Source organism: Lottia gigantea, assembly GCF_000327385.1.
Source record: "Lottia gigantea unplaced genomic scaffold LOTGIsca_10, whole genome shotgun sequence".
NCBI lineage: Eukaryota > Metazoa > Mollusca > Gastropoda > Lottiidae > Lottia > Lottia gigantea.
In genome coordinates this window covers 1331984-1347987 of record NW_008706747.1, presented here as the reverse complement: position 1 = coordinate 1347987, position 16004 = coordinate 1331984, and the positions used below count along the sequence as shown (strand labels likewise).

Sequence of the window (16004 nt, the reverse complement as noted above, 5' to 3'; positions counted from 1 at the left end):
GGATAGAGGCTTCCAGAGCACATGTCAAATGGCACATAAACATATAAACATAAGTGCTTCATGATTCCTAAAACACTTCACATGATAGGGGCTTCATAATCCTTTATTTATCTCCACATGGATAGGGGCTTCATGATCATCTTCACATGAATGATCATACGATTGGAGCTTCATAATCCATTATACATCTTCACATGATAGGGGCTTCATGATCCATATACATGTGAAGATGGTCTATATCATGACTTGTAAAGATGGTCTATATCTTGGACTGTAAAGATGGTCTATATCTTGAACTGTGAAGATGGTCTATATCTTGAACTGTGAAGATGGTCTATATCTTGGCTTGTGAAGATGGTCTATATCTTGGACTGTGAAGATGTCCAATGCCCCATATTGAAGTAACTGTAACCACAAGCCTAATTTAAATTGTAAATTTCATTGAAAACCTGTAGGCCGTGTAATAGGCCACCATTGACTGGACTTGAAACTGGCCTATATAATGAATGTCCTATGTTGATTTCTGTCTTTGTAGCTGAATTTAAATTACTGGTGACCAGCCATGCTGAAAATCAACATTTTATTTTGTTGTCTCAAGTTAAAATTTAGCTGATCTTGTAATGTGAGTAGACTTTCTAGCAGAACCCTGACAGCATTAAGGTTTAAAGCAGTAGGGGAACAGGAGAGGGGGGGGGGGAGGCATTTCCATTCTCATTTGTACCCCAATTTCATTTCTTAGAACTTGCTCTTGCAACTATATTGACAAACTCTACAGCACGTAAACCCCCACCATACAACAAAAAGGGGATTTAAACCCAACAGCGCCTAAAACTTCACCATACTTTATGAGGGTATTGAACTCAACTATAATAGGTACATTACGTGACTATAGTTAATACATTAACAAACTACATAGGGTATTTGACTATTTAATCCTTAATATAGGTCTAGAAAAACATAATATATCAAGTGTCATGATCAAACACCAAACCTAAATATAAAATGGCATTTAGTGCAAAGTTTGGAGTCGACTAAGAAAGTATTTTAAAATTTGGGAAAGTTATATTTAGAATTTTAGGTGAAGGGCCTTAGAGGCAACTTGCTAAAGCACTGGTTGAGGATTCCGAAATTGGACAGATTCAAACCTATGGCACCAGTACCTAATAACAGTAATAAGCCGGAACTTACACCAAACCAATGGTGGTGGGTTCTAATCTTGGTAGGCATGTGAAAGTCCAATGATGACATTGAATAAGTCATCTTCACTCATAATTCTACTGAAACTAATTGTAAATGAGTAGGGATAATTCGCAAAAGATCAATTCCAAGAAGTTTGACCAAGGACCAGCTGATAAAAAGGCATATATGCAAGTATATGAGTAGGCCTAAGACAGGACTGAAATTGCTTAAAAAATTTCAATATATACTACTACTTCTATTATACTAGGAATTAATAACATATTTACTGCTGGATCAAGGGCTAGACCAACTCGTAAACCTTCAAGACATCATTTTACCTATCTAACAACTATAGGAATTTATAACATCTGTATATTTGTCTAATAGAAATACCAAGTTTAAATAGGTCAGAGGTCAATGTTTGTATAGTCTTGGTCAGTCTTGACCTATTTTCTATCTGATTTAATGTTCTTCTCACTTCAACATGGTTTGTATCTTGTCATGGTTAGGCTGATCTGCCCCCCAGCCTTTGATGTTTAGGGCTACTGACATCCCTCCCATTTCCCATCTTAAGCAGGAATATTTTCACATGTTTTAAGGGATGGCTAGTGTTTTAGTGTACACTGATAGCATCAATATCCATCATGGGTCTTGCAATTCTACTTAAACTAAGCGTTTCATGGTGTGGCTATCACAAAGGCCCATGGCAATAGTATTATATATGCATTTCAGCAGTTCCAAATCACAAGAACACCCCTTTACAATCCCTTTAAGTGTGAGTAACAGACTTTAAATACAAGATTGAGAGGCATATCAGACCAACCACACCACAATATTTTTGAGTATTTGTGAATCAAACAGATCAGTCTATCATTCTCAAGTAGTGTGTAAAGTATAGAGTACTTGACAACTGACCACAGAGGTTAGATAAATTGAAACAGATCAAAATCAAGCTGTAACACCATCCATTTCATAAATACAACTCAATGACTAGACTAAGAAATATAAGCAGCAAATTGTAGTGTGCAATGAGGGAAATTTTGACAACTGCCCACAGGTTAGACAAATTGAAACAGCTTTTAAAAATATATTTCGAGCTGATATGGACAGTCAACACCATGCAGTGTTGAATGATGCACATTTTCTAGGGACAGCTGTACATGTCTGCACAAATGCATACCCATCTGAACTACCTGTTGCCAATAAAGTCCAAAAACTCCATCTGTATTTATTTCATCCATTTTGTAGGCACACCTGATGGCAATCTACAACTGGGATATGCCAAATATGGTCTTGGATAAAAACACCATCTCTCTCCAAAGGGTCATTTGAAATTCTACAATACAAATACAAAATCCAAGTCAAAACACCAAAAATCACTGACATGTCAAAAGCAGACAAGGATAAAGATAATGAAGTCAAAAGCAATGATGAGTATCTTTTTTCACCTATAAAGAAATCTGATATAACCTATGTAATCTTAGTATATCCATTCTCAACACAAACCATCTTATTTACACCTCATATAAACCTTTTAAAATATCTCTTCTGTCACAAGTTAATCTGATTTAGATCACAGTAAATCTCTGCCATCTTGAAAATGTCGTGTCCGTCTGCTTCAAAATGAATAGTAACAATTCAAGTGTGGAAACTTCTGATACTTTTCAGTCTCAAATGTGCATCACGAGGAAATATGGTTTGTTTAAGGCATCCATGTAAATGTTCTGTCTGTTAGCCCCACCCCAACTCAAATGCCCCACCCATATATGGGAGTCTGGGCCAATCTCTAATGCCCAACCAATTTCTGTAAGTCCCACCCCTTCTCTGTAAGTTTCTCCCTATAAATGTAAACCTGAAACCATCTCTGTCAGCTTTACTAATCTCTGTATGCCCCCCCCCCCTGTCTCTGTAAGAACAATGCCCCACCCTGTCTCTTCCTGTCACTGTAAAAACCACCCTGTCTCTGTAAGAACCAACGTCTCTGTAAGAACCACCTTGTATCTGTAAGAACAATGCCCCACCCTGTCTCTGTAAAAACCACCGTCTCTGTAAGATGCACCCTTTCTCTGTAAGAACCATCTGTCTCTGTAACAGCCACCCTTTCCCTATAAGTATAACCACCTCTAACAGCCACACCCAATCTGTAATACTACCAAATCTTGAATGCCCATAACCCATCTTTAAATTTATCAAAAAAAAAACAAATTAAACCAACTGTCTAATAGTAATCTAGTGGGTATTAAAGCTAATGTTTTAGATGTCAAAAGAAATAACTGTGTATATTTACAGTGTCTGGTGTCTGCCTGCCTGCCTGTCACTACAGCCAACTCACACCACTGACTTCACCTAATGTCATGTTACACAAAAAGGTTAAAGATCATTCTCATGTTTAACTTGAAAATGAAAAATAAAGTTTAAAAAACTCGACACTAGTTGACTATCCGCTATCTTGAACCATTTTATATCTTTCAAGCAAACACTCTACGAGCAGCACAAGAGGCCAATATTGATTGAGAAGAAATAAAACCAATTCTCGTACATAAGCTCAAAGCATAAAACATTTGTCTAGTGTTGCAGGCATTTGTACCTTTTTAGCTAGCAGATGACATGCAAATGTCCATGAAAAGCGCTATATGGTGCATCAGAGAAAACAATATCACAGATTCTGCTTAAATGTTCTTTTCTATTGGCTCTAACCATATCCATCGTTAGGGTGGGGTCCGTGGAGGCTGAGCCCCAGCAAGTGAGAGTTTAGCCCCAGCAAAATCTTCTTCAGTTCAGCAGGGTTAGGGATTGATTCATTTACAATGTCTTTGTACAAAATCAAAAGATTTAGATAAGTTTTTTGCACCTCAAAATTGTCAGAAATGAGTTCTTAGGGCCTTTAATTCTTCAAATTTTCTGAGTATAAAATCTGAGCCCCAGCATCAATTCCAGGCGACGGGCCTGGCTGTAACTGTTATCAACATGGCTGATAAATTCGTCTGCAAAACGAATCAAAAATGGCTGAAAGTCATTCACACCTCATTTTCAGATTTTCAAGGGAAAGAGTGAGTTTGTTTATTGGTTAAAATAAACTTTGAAGTTTTCTGTGAATCCAAAATCTGATACTTTGTTTAAACATGTGGTCAAGGGTGGTCACTTCATAGCAACGACCCCTAGAGGTCAAATAAACACAACTTCACACCATGATGTGAGACTGAGTCAACAGAACAATGAATAGAACACACCCTTCAATGAATACCAAGTAGGAAGAACGTGTTCCAGATAGATGAATAGAGCATGTATTTGATACACTAACTAACTGATTCACATGTTACTCAAAGGTCCAAACTAATCTGAACTGAAAGACTGGATCATGTTTCACAGAAATCTTTTAAAAGACTGGACAATAAAAGCCCATGTCAAAGAAAGTCAAAAGGTTTCGCTTTTGATCACCTTGATTGTAGTTTGAGGCATAAAATGAGTTTTTCACTTTTCTACACCAGTTTAGGTCTAATTCCATCATTCCAATGTCCATGTCTGTGATTCCTGCAATTCCTCTAAAAAATAGTGTTTGATGATGTCACTGTAACATCGTGAAAGGTCTTATTTGATAGCATATTTTGTGATAATTTGTTTTTGTAGAATTGCAGGAACCTCAGACGTCTGACTGAAAAATGAAAGGGTGCAAATCGGTGCTATAAGTATTCCTGATAGGCATAAAATATTAAGAAAACCTAAATTCTACAAATATCTAGATTTTATCAGCATCGTCTAAAAAAATGAGTGAAACAGGTCCCTAGTCTCCATGTTGATGAGCCATTTTGTTAATTCTATAGGCAGACGGATTAGAGTTGGACAGATACTTCAAACTTCACAATAAACATCATCATTCTAAAAGGTCATTTTAAGGTCAAATTCATGAATGGTTTAACTTGATTGGTCAGATTTAATTGAGTTTTGAGGGCTTTCCCCTTGAATTAGGCTCCATTAATGAGCCCATTATTTGCTCATATTTGTAAGTGGTTTGTAATGGACAGGTCAAAAAGTGCAGACATTGAATGAAAAGAAAATGGCCTCTTGACTTTTGTGTGGGAGGGAAGTTGTCTTTTGTAAAGGTTGAATACACAAGCCTGTAGCAGAAAAGAAGATTTTGCACCCCCCCCCACCTTAAAATTTAGATGACTTAATTGACTTGTTGAGTCGTAAAGATGAGCCCCCACTAAAAATAATTTGCGCACCTGTCCCTTTAATGTATGTATATTGCATAAGATCATTCTTATCAAGTATTGCTCTATTCATGAATAAAAATTACTTAGTTGTATTGATTAATCAGATTATAGAGGGATTCTGTCGTATAGTTATGACAACAGGTAAGTCCACTGATGAACAAAAACTCATCTTTTCCAAATTTTAAGTTTTTTTATTAAGAGGTAGTAAACCTTTAAATATGTCTTTAGTTTATGTATATTGCATATCTCCATTCAATATCTATATTGCTTTCTTCATTTCTACACACACAAAATAATAACAAATAAACTCTATGTGGTCTTTCCACAAGAGATCACATGCTTATACATATCCTGTATTGCATGAGATCATTTATATCAAGTATAACTTTATAAGTCATAAAACACACATGTATAAATCATACTGAATGAATATTATTATCTATGTGGACACTCCTAAATAAATCACATAATTTTTAGGCCTTTGTATATTCAAAATGTATGTAAATTGCATAATTCCTTCAAAACTATCTCAAACTAGGAATTTCTTTTTATCTTTCTTTAGATGGCAGTGTCTCGTTCTTGTTAAAGAAAAGAATGGATTAAAGCTGCGCAGCAAGTTATATAGGCAACGTTAGCCTATACCTGATTGGTTGAAACAAGTTGTGTGATGCGAGGTAGATTGGTTACAAGACGCTTTTATTTAAATATACTGATATTCATTGTCATTGAAATGACTCTTTTGCACCGAAGATGAAGTGATTTAATCATATACATCTCAAAATCCAGGAAGAAAGTTAGGCTTACGTAACATTTATATATTAGATAGTGTAGATTCATTGCTTTACCCGGTTTATGCATTGCTTTACCCGGTTTATTTTTTCAGAGTAAAAATTCAATCTTAAATTCTTGTGAATTGAGGTAAACCTACAAAGTATCACTAGCAAAATAGTAGACTTTTCCCTTCGAATAACCATTTCTTTTAAATAAGTTGTAGCTTGCTAGAAACTTTTATTGGAAATCAAGATTCTCCCAGATTCTGCCCCCACCCCCTCTTCAATAAAATTTCAATATCTTGTTTATTAACAATTTTTATAGTAACTAAATATTAACCATTTTCTACAAATATCATCGAACAGCCAAATACCAAATTTGAATGCACAATTTCCTTTCATAAAAAAAAGATTATAGAAAAAGAGCAGAAGACCAAATAAATCACAACACCTATTTTAATTGGCCGACAATTTTAGATTATTAGCTCTCTATTGTTGATATCAAAATAGAACTTGTATTGCATAAGATAACTCACACCACTAAACATTATACCATATTATCAGCCCATATTATAATTTAAGGGACACGGTCGTCTACATTTTGCTGAAGGTCTAAATCAGTCATAATGAATACCAGCTCTGCAATAAACACTCAACCATGTCTTTGGTCTATGCATTCTTCTATGCCATTCCAATCCAATATGCCAGACTCCAGTGGCCGAGCCAAGTTTACGTTCGAGAGGGGTTCAAGATATTTGAGATTGCCCGAATCTTTAACCTAGTTAAAAAATACTTGGCTTTCAGGGCTGCGTGCGAGGGGGGGCGTCTGCCCCTCTGCCCCCTCTGGCTCCGCCAGTGCCACAAAAATTTAAATGATCTAAGCTAGTCTAGGCCTCAAAACTAGGTAAAATATATGAGTATTTTTGTTATTTATTTGCCCTTGAAGGATCCCATTCATAATGACCTAACCCAATCAAAACATTTAATCACTACCCTTTGACATATGTGGCTAGGCTGATCCCCATGCAATCTCCTATGCTTTTAAATTACTGAAGTCCCTAGGATTGACAAAACCTTAATGTATCTTGGCCTGAACTAGCATAGACGTTTACATTACCATGCAATGCTGATTCCCTATGCAATTTCCTATGTAATATGTATTTATGGATGTTCCTTGTGTTCACAAACCCTTAATATATCATTGCCTTAACCAGTCTAGACTATAAACAATAAATACATGGCCATGACCTATGCAATATGCAATCTTCTATGCAATTCATATTGGGGGAGTCCTAAACCAATATGGACTTAACTGTGCAATTATCTATGTATGGAAGTCACAAGTATTCACAAAAACTAAATTTATCATGGCCTAAACTAGTCTAGACTTATAAAATCTGACTGAAATATAAATCAAGCCTTTTTTCTATGCCATATTAGTTAATCTATTGAAATCAGAGTAAACATGATATTTGTAATAATCTTATAATCATACACACTTATTGCCTATTGTATCTCTACTCTAGTAGGGACCTGTTTTCACACACTTCATTAGCTCTTCAAAAAAGGAGGAACCGACATGAAATTTAGGGTATTTAGTGGGGGTTATGAGTTAGAGGTAGGGGGGGGGGGGGGGGCTTGATTCATACACTTCTTTTTCTCTAAAAAAAAGGGAACCAATAGACGACAGTATCCCTTAAGAAAAGTCAGTCAATATATATTTATATATAGTCTATTTACCTGTTTTATAAAAGCATTCGGGCTAGACGACATGTAATCAATCTAATTTTAGATATTTCATCAGTCTGCTGATATCATTAACATTACAACCAGTCTTTCAATGAAGCTTTAATGCATTTCCCTACAATAATCTAGTATGTATATTGCGCATTTTTACGCTTAAAAAGGGCTTGCTAAACTTGTGTTACAGATAAGGAGTTACAGCCCGGTTGCCAGGAATGAATTGGTGCTGGGGCTCAGATTTCAGGGTTTGGGGTACAAATAAAGGGCAGACTGACTTAGTTGGTGATCAATTGTTGAGGTTGAGATGGAATTTAACCCAGAAATTTGGGAGGGCAAAAAAGTATAAAATATTAATTTCCAAATTGCAAGCAACGAAGTGGTGTTTGGGGGTGGGAGTGGGGATAGGGGCTAGGGGGAATGCACTATTATGGTATTATGGTATTTGCATTATGCCAACTTGATTTTTTCAATCAAGATTGTGTGCATAAATTTACAGGAACAAATTTTATCTTATTTTATCCTAGACTTTACTTAAAATGAATTAATCAAATACACAAAAAGAATATTTCTAAAATTAGATTTCTAATTATTTACTTTTTGCTTTTCAAATTTAAAAGTAAACTTTTTAAAGCAGACGACATAAATTATACATTCTCCATCATAAAACTTCAGACGATAAAAAACACATAAAATCTGCATTATAATTGAATAGAGTTTAGTATTGACATGATTTTAAAGATGGGTTCCCTTATCTTCATTTATGAAAATGAAAATGCTAATACTTATATGAATAGAAAGTAGAGGTGTTCTAATGACTTGGAAAAATACTAGTTTGTCTCATATGTCCATAATTAATTCATAATTAGCTCAATTAGAAGAGAATTAATGCACTCCCATCACTGACAGGGGGAAACTAGAACAATTAAGGATTAGAGTGAAGATCTGACCAGTCTGTTAGTCTGTGTTAGGTTCTGACTACAGCTGAGTCATCAAATTATTAGAAATAAACAAAATATATCTATCAGAGCTCAGATAAAATATCTAAAAATAAATCAGTGATAACACCAGTAAGATGAAAGAAAGCTCACAAAGTTGAGAGAAGATCATAAAATATGTTCTCAACACTTCACACTTCATTTCATAGTACCAGAGTCTGCACTAAAAAAGATATTTTAATAACATACTCTCTTACTATGTCTGGTAGAAAAAGTTCCCTCATTGCATACTGCAGGGTATAACACATGTTTATCATAAATCTCACAAAGCTAAAAGATGGTAAAAAATGTTTTCTTAACAATTGACTTCTAAGTAAAGTTATATTAGTACTTTAAATGGATTGTAAAGAGGTTTTCTAAACTTTCTATGTGTATCAGTGACACTGATAGCGTCAATTTGCACCATTCCGATGTCTGTGGTTCTTGCAATTCCACTAAAACTAACTCGTTTTATGATGTCACTAGAGGGGAACTGCATAGATATCAATACCTTCCGGTAGATCCCCTCTGGTGATGTCATAAAAATTGCAAGAATCACAGACGTCTGAATGAAAATTGGAATGGTGCAAATTGATGCTAACAGTGTCCCAGAAATTTAGAAAACCTCTTTACAATCCCTTTAAGATACTTACTTTAGGTATGATTGAAAAATGCCCCCCATTGCATACTGCATGACATAGTAAAAAGTTGATAGAAAGACTGATATAAATATACTTATTGAATGGTATCTCATTTTCACTCAATTCATTTGTAACCATATTTTTTCTGTAGCAAAGCATAACTCAGCATTTTCTAAATAGTTTGTTTAATAACAAGGGTATGAAAAATGACACTGATATTATGATTTATGTTAAACTGAGATCACTAGAGGTTATAGCTGGTTTAAAATAAATATTTTTATAACTGGGATAGTAATCTAGGCTTTATTATGTAATTCAGTACTTTTCACTCATGAATATGGAGAATTTTAAGAATTCAGCCACAAATATCCTTTGCAATGTTTTCCCACACATGTTTAGCAATTAGGTATTCATTATCAGAATGTGCAGAATTCTAAGAATTAATTCATTAAATACATGAATATTTAACAATGAATTCTGTTTGACTGACAAAAAAAAAATAGTTGAAACAGAGAGATAAAATAGGACTTTCTGATTATTGAAAATTTTTCAGAGATTTTCTAGTTTTTTTATGTACAACACTGACACTGATAGCATCAATTTGCGCCATTCGAATTTTCCATCAGAGGTCTGTGGGTCCTGCAATTCTACTAAAACAAAGTGCAAATCGATGCTATCAGTGTCCCAGAACCACATAAAATTTTAAAACACCTCTTTTCAATCCCATTGACAATCAGCCCACACCTGTTAGGGAGTTTATCAATTAAGTTTCAAATGGGATGCATTTGCATGAAAATCAACATTTGATATCGGCCCCTAAACAGTCATAATATCACCTGTATATCATATTTGAGGAACTGCGTAGGGCTGGCAGCCCAACTGGGTTTACCAAGATTGTTAAGTAGTTTCAGCTTTTTAAATTCTGACATCTGAAGATAGGGAAGTGTCGTATGTAGGCTGAAACAGATCCAAAAGGCAAACTATTCTAGTCATCCTTTGTGATTGTATATCTGTATTGTCAATTTGTACTAGATGTTGTTAATTTGTATCATGTGATTATACTTGTCACTTTATGTATTGCCTTTGACCAGAAATGGTGCAAAATGTTGCAAATAAAGATTATATTAGTCTTTTCAGGGCAAATAATTCTCTTTGTGTGAGAGTCTGATGACCCTAATCATAATTCCAGTTGACCCAGCTGTTAATGGGTACAGATAATCCAGGAAAGATCCATGCCAAGAGGTCTGGCCAAGGACCAGTAACAATTGTTCTTTTCATTTTTGGACTATTTTCTTAGGCTATGTTAGATAACAATTTGACCACACCCCTGTCCACTCAAAGTATATCTACTAAGTATACTATTTTCAAGACCTATTATTAGTATCAAAAGAAATATAATAGAGACTACTATAGTCTTCAGTGGTCATGTATTCTACTAACTTAACTATTGTCCTAACTCACTGGCCTTCTACTCAAGGTTTTAAAACTATTATGAAATGAAGTTTTTCATCCAACCTTTCTGTATGGGTATAGTAGACAAGCAAGGACAAACAAAGTTGTTGGCAACACAATGCAGTGACCAATGAGGTAAATATTGCCCTATTGTCCTAACTTTATGCACTACAAAGACAATTAACAATAATTCTACTCTATTAAAATATTTGAAATGGTGTTTATCAGTTTACCATTCTGTTCTAGTTTTGGCTAATGAAGAATATCAACTACATGCAGTGGTCAATGAGAAAATGAAATATTGCCCTTCCAGCCATCTGACCAACAATTTGATGGAAGAAATATATCTAACCTTGATTCTCTAAGGCAGCTTTTGAAAGTATGGTACCGGTATCCAAAACACATACAGTAGCTAGGGTTGGGATGAAAACAGCTCAGCCCAGAGGAAAAGGTGAACCCACCCCACCATAAAAATAGTAACAAAACAAAGGGTGTTTACAGTTGATTGGCTTGGTAAGTGAACTATTAACTCTTGGGTTCACTTCTCATTATATTCGGTCAATGAGCTGTTTTAAGAAACAGTCATTAAAATAATATAAATGGAATGAAGTTTTACTTCCTGCTTTTCTGTTCCAGATTGACTGATTTAAGACAACCAATGCCAAAAAGTGTACAATGAGGGAAATTTTGACATGACAGCAGCCAGCATTAACCTACACTTTCTGGATTTCCAACAATAGAGGCATTTTTTTTTAAGAAAACCAGCACCTAGTACCTATATGCTTTTTCATATCAGATCTGCATCAATGATAGAAGGAAGTGGGACTCAAATCTGCAGGTATTATCTCAAAATATACAGGATTGAAGGCTGAATAAGGAAATTGACTGACCAAAAGCCTTTCGGAAAGAAAACATTGCCATCAGCACTATGGGTAGCCTCAAGTTCAAAAAACCATTTACACCTATTTGTCAAAATTTGTAGGTGAAACATTTTAGATTTTAGATAAGAAATTGTTTGTACTTTTCAATTTCTTCACAAGTTTTTAGAAAAAAGATGAAGGGTTGCCATATCAGATGATGAAAGTATAAATTATAGAGAGGATGTGGTGCTCAGTGAAGCAGATGAAACTATTTTATGAATGACCAAGACTCTCCATTATATCTCATGTGTCAGTCTAAAAAGGAAATTTGACAACCACAAGATATTAGAATTCCTTGGTTGAGGTTTTTGAAAAATTCAGGCTATTTTAAAATGGATTGCTTTCAACCTATTAGAGGTCTAACATTAAAAAAAAACAAAATCCTTCTGAAAATCTTTTCGATAAAGTGTGAAAAGCTGGATTTCTTATATGTCAGGCGGCATACCTCAAGTTTACCTACAGTTATTATCATTTCCCAAACATACGGTACCAATGTTTCAATGAAAGGAGTTGAAGACTTTCGGAAGCACCGGCCCTGTCATCAGAATATTTCAAAGCTTGGGTTTGATTTGAATTGCTTGACATTATATAATTACGTTTAATTAAATTCCTTTTTACTTTAATTACAGGTAAACCTGAATTCATATTTTCTTTCTAAGCAGTGATACAGATAGCAGAATGAAGTTCTAACAGGTGGTAACAGCAAATATAAGATGATTATGTCCCCTTAAGTTAAATCTAACATGACAAGCATATCATTTTTATCAAGGTCTAAAATGATAAATGAAAAAACATATGGACAGTCATGTTTTAATGTCAAGATGGTGGCGTCAATTTGATGATTAACTAGACACTTCACATCCATTAGCCTGCTTTAGGCTTATCTGGGGGCCCTATTCCATTATCATTGCATGCTTTAAAGGGACAGATGTGCCATTTTCGGGGATTGATTTTAGTCTTGAAGATGAGTAAATAGTCCTCAGAAGTACTAGAAATGTACGAAGATCTTATAATTCCTTAAAAATACTTCAAACTAGGAATTTTACTCACTATTTCTGTGTATATGTCTTTTTTATATATCACAGAGTATCTTAAATTGACGAGTCATCATTTTAACATTCAAACACAGATAATACTGGACACACATGGATTTGAAGGCTCAAATTATGATGGTGCTGTGAACACTATTACTGATTGGCTTAGCTAAAAAAATTCCAGTTTCTGAGACTAAAGTATGATTGGTCAAAAATAATTGCGCATCTGTCCCTTTAAAGACATACAGGTCTTTAAGGCTAGTATCACAATCAGAATGTTACAGACAAAGCTATCATTCTGCCCTTGCATACAACAACAATCTAGCATGCAACTGAGCTATCCGACTATTCAGAAAGAAGGTCACAGTGAACAATGAGTTCAATTGCAAAAGCAATGGCTCAGGCATTGCGAATTTTTCATATGTGCACAAAATGGACAGATAGATACCAATTTCCCACTCTGAGCTATCCTCCTATATAAGCTTATAAGACTGGAGCAAATGCAGGATTGAATCTCAAATCTGTGTGTCTTTAGGGAGATTCCCACCTGCTACACCTGGTCTAGTAGAGATCAATCAAGTTATATCACCCATGTATTGAAGGTGCATTTTGAATTATAAAACCAGGTGGCCTTTACAGTTGAGAAATATTTTTAGTAGTTTGAATGAAAAGTTACAGTAATTAATTTGTCACCATTCAGACCTTTTACATACTTTTATCTATCATTTACTTCACTCAACCAGAAACTGTAAAGATACGTTACTATACAAGGGACATAAACTTGTTGAAATTTGGACGATTTTATCCTCAGCTTCATACAAGAACCATGACAGTCAATGATGGTCAATATGAAGTTAATTTTTCCCAGATTTTTCATAGTCAGTATTTTTATAATGTCGCCTTTACATGTAATACGAAGAACAATTAACACAGGATCAATAACACCTTGTAAAATGTTCATAATGCCTACTTTTCTGTCAATAACCCACAGTAAAGTGTTCATAATGCCTATTTTCCTGTCAATAACCCACGGTAAAGTGTTCATAGTGCTTACTTGTCTGTCAATAACACCTTGTTAAGTGTTCATAATGCCTACTTTCCTGTCAATATCAGTAAAGTGTTCATAGTTCCTAAATGCCTGCCAATAATTTTCTATGACCAAGGCCAATACTTTCATTGAGACTCTTCTAAAAATACCTGAACACCCAGTTAACTTTTTAAATCCTACTTGCTTTTCAGTAAGTTTTCTATGGTCCTTTACTAATCATTAATATTTCACATTATTTTTCTTATCATGCCCTTGAGCAAAATGCATATTGTTTAAATAAGGAGAAAGAAGAAAAAAAGTAAACAAAAGAATGATATATAGATTAAAATATTGATATTTGGTCCATGTTTATCTTGTAATGCCTTGTTGTAACAGTGATAATGCCCTCTAATAAGATGTAATATGACTGATATGGCCCTGTCTATAATTGATAATTCTCAGTCAACTTTATACAAACTTACACAAGGTTATACACTGTTTTAAAATCATTTAAAGTGGCACTAGTACCATTTTGTTCTTTATTTCAAAAATTCCAAGTGGAACTTCATCCTGGCATTAAAGACAAAGAAGTACAGAACCATGAAACAACCCTTATCCTCTGGTTCTGAACTTTTCTGAAATTATTCCAATAGTTCCAAAATTAATGGAGCTAAATGTGGCATACTTATTACTCAATTTTCAGGTTGGAACCATTCCTGAAATTAATCAAAGATGAACAAAAAGAGCATTGGAAAAATAAAAAGATAAGATACCCAGGGGTAGAAAATGGAGAGAGGGGCTGGAAGAAAATGGGCTACTCACTCAAATGAAGGGTTAAATTGACAACATTAGGGTACTGGGTTCCTTCCAGCATAGTCTGCGACTGCCACCACGTCCAATTATAATTATTGTTAAAATCTGTCATAAATTCTGGGGGATGATTATATCCAGGGCGACGGGAATCACAGTAATTATTGCAGGCTTTCGATACTCCTGTAACACCCGTTTGTAAACAATATTCCTCCGTTTTGTCCAAACCACACGTATTCGTTGCCTCGACGGGCAATCCAAATGCAGCGTTCACAAATTCAGGCATACATCTTTGAGCCCGTCCATACGAGTCGTAACAGCTACTACGACCCTGAAACGCTTCACCCTGAGCCGACACGGTGTGGGAGAAAATTCCTAAATAAGTTAATATCACTATCGAGATCATTTTGTCTGCTAAAAATCCATAGGAAGAACTTTTAAAACTTTTCCGTCCAACACCACCGCTCACACTCACCGCCATCACTATAGGCAAGAACTAGCAATCATAAGGCATGCTGGGAAATGTACTAAACTTTTAGTTAAGGTTAAAGGTCGGCTTGTACTGATTGTCAAAACTTTTAATTTTGTACCAAATCCCTTAAAACATCCACATGGGCTTATTTCTAGCTCCAAACTTTCAAAAAATCTCGATTTTGACAAAATACACACGTAAAAATAACAAATAAAAGATTTTGAAATTTTATATTTCGACCTAAATGTGTGTAAGGGCCCTAACTCGACATATTTCCCGGCATCTCAAATTACCTTGTCGAGGAGAGAAGTATTAATTGACGGTTTGAACGGGGGAATAGCAACAACACATTTAAAAACAAAGAGACCCCTCTTTAAATTAATCAAAAAATCGAGCCAAAATATCAATAATCCAAGCATTGGAATTTGTAGAAAAATCTTTTTCAAGCCAAAGGCGATAAGATTCCAAAGAGGTTTCGTGAAAAGTGTGATGAATCGGCTCTAAGAAACTGGGTTAAAAATTTTGTGGTTCCATTCACAGCAGGAATTCCTGATAATGGAGAAAATGTGCTAAAAGGTTTTCATAAAGAGAGATCGTCTTTCAACCTCTTGTGACGATTAGTTCTCTTTGAGGTTGTTTACAATTATGAATGGTTCAGTGTTGACTTTAATGTTTATGTTTTGGAATTATTCCTAATATTGTCATTTTTTCTTATTTACAGGCCAGAGTAGGTCCTACAGCCAATATGTGGACTTCATTATTTCTTAA

The 16004-nt window shown here is 34.9% G+C and overlaps 1 protein-coding gene across 1 annotated transcript; it reads right to left on the bottom strand.

The window, feature by feature from the left end:
- Window positions 1–14777: 14777 nt before the first annotated feature.
- Window positions 14778–15119, bottom strand: LOTGIDRAFT_69317 (hypothetical protein; the record flags this gene model as incomplete). The annotated part of the gene is made up of 1 exon (XM_009046095.1): window positions 14778–15119. A coding segment is annotated over one exon (342 nt), but the record flags the coding sequence as incomplete, so codon positions are not given.
- Between the last annotated feature and the right edge of the window lie 885 nt (window positions 15120–16004).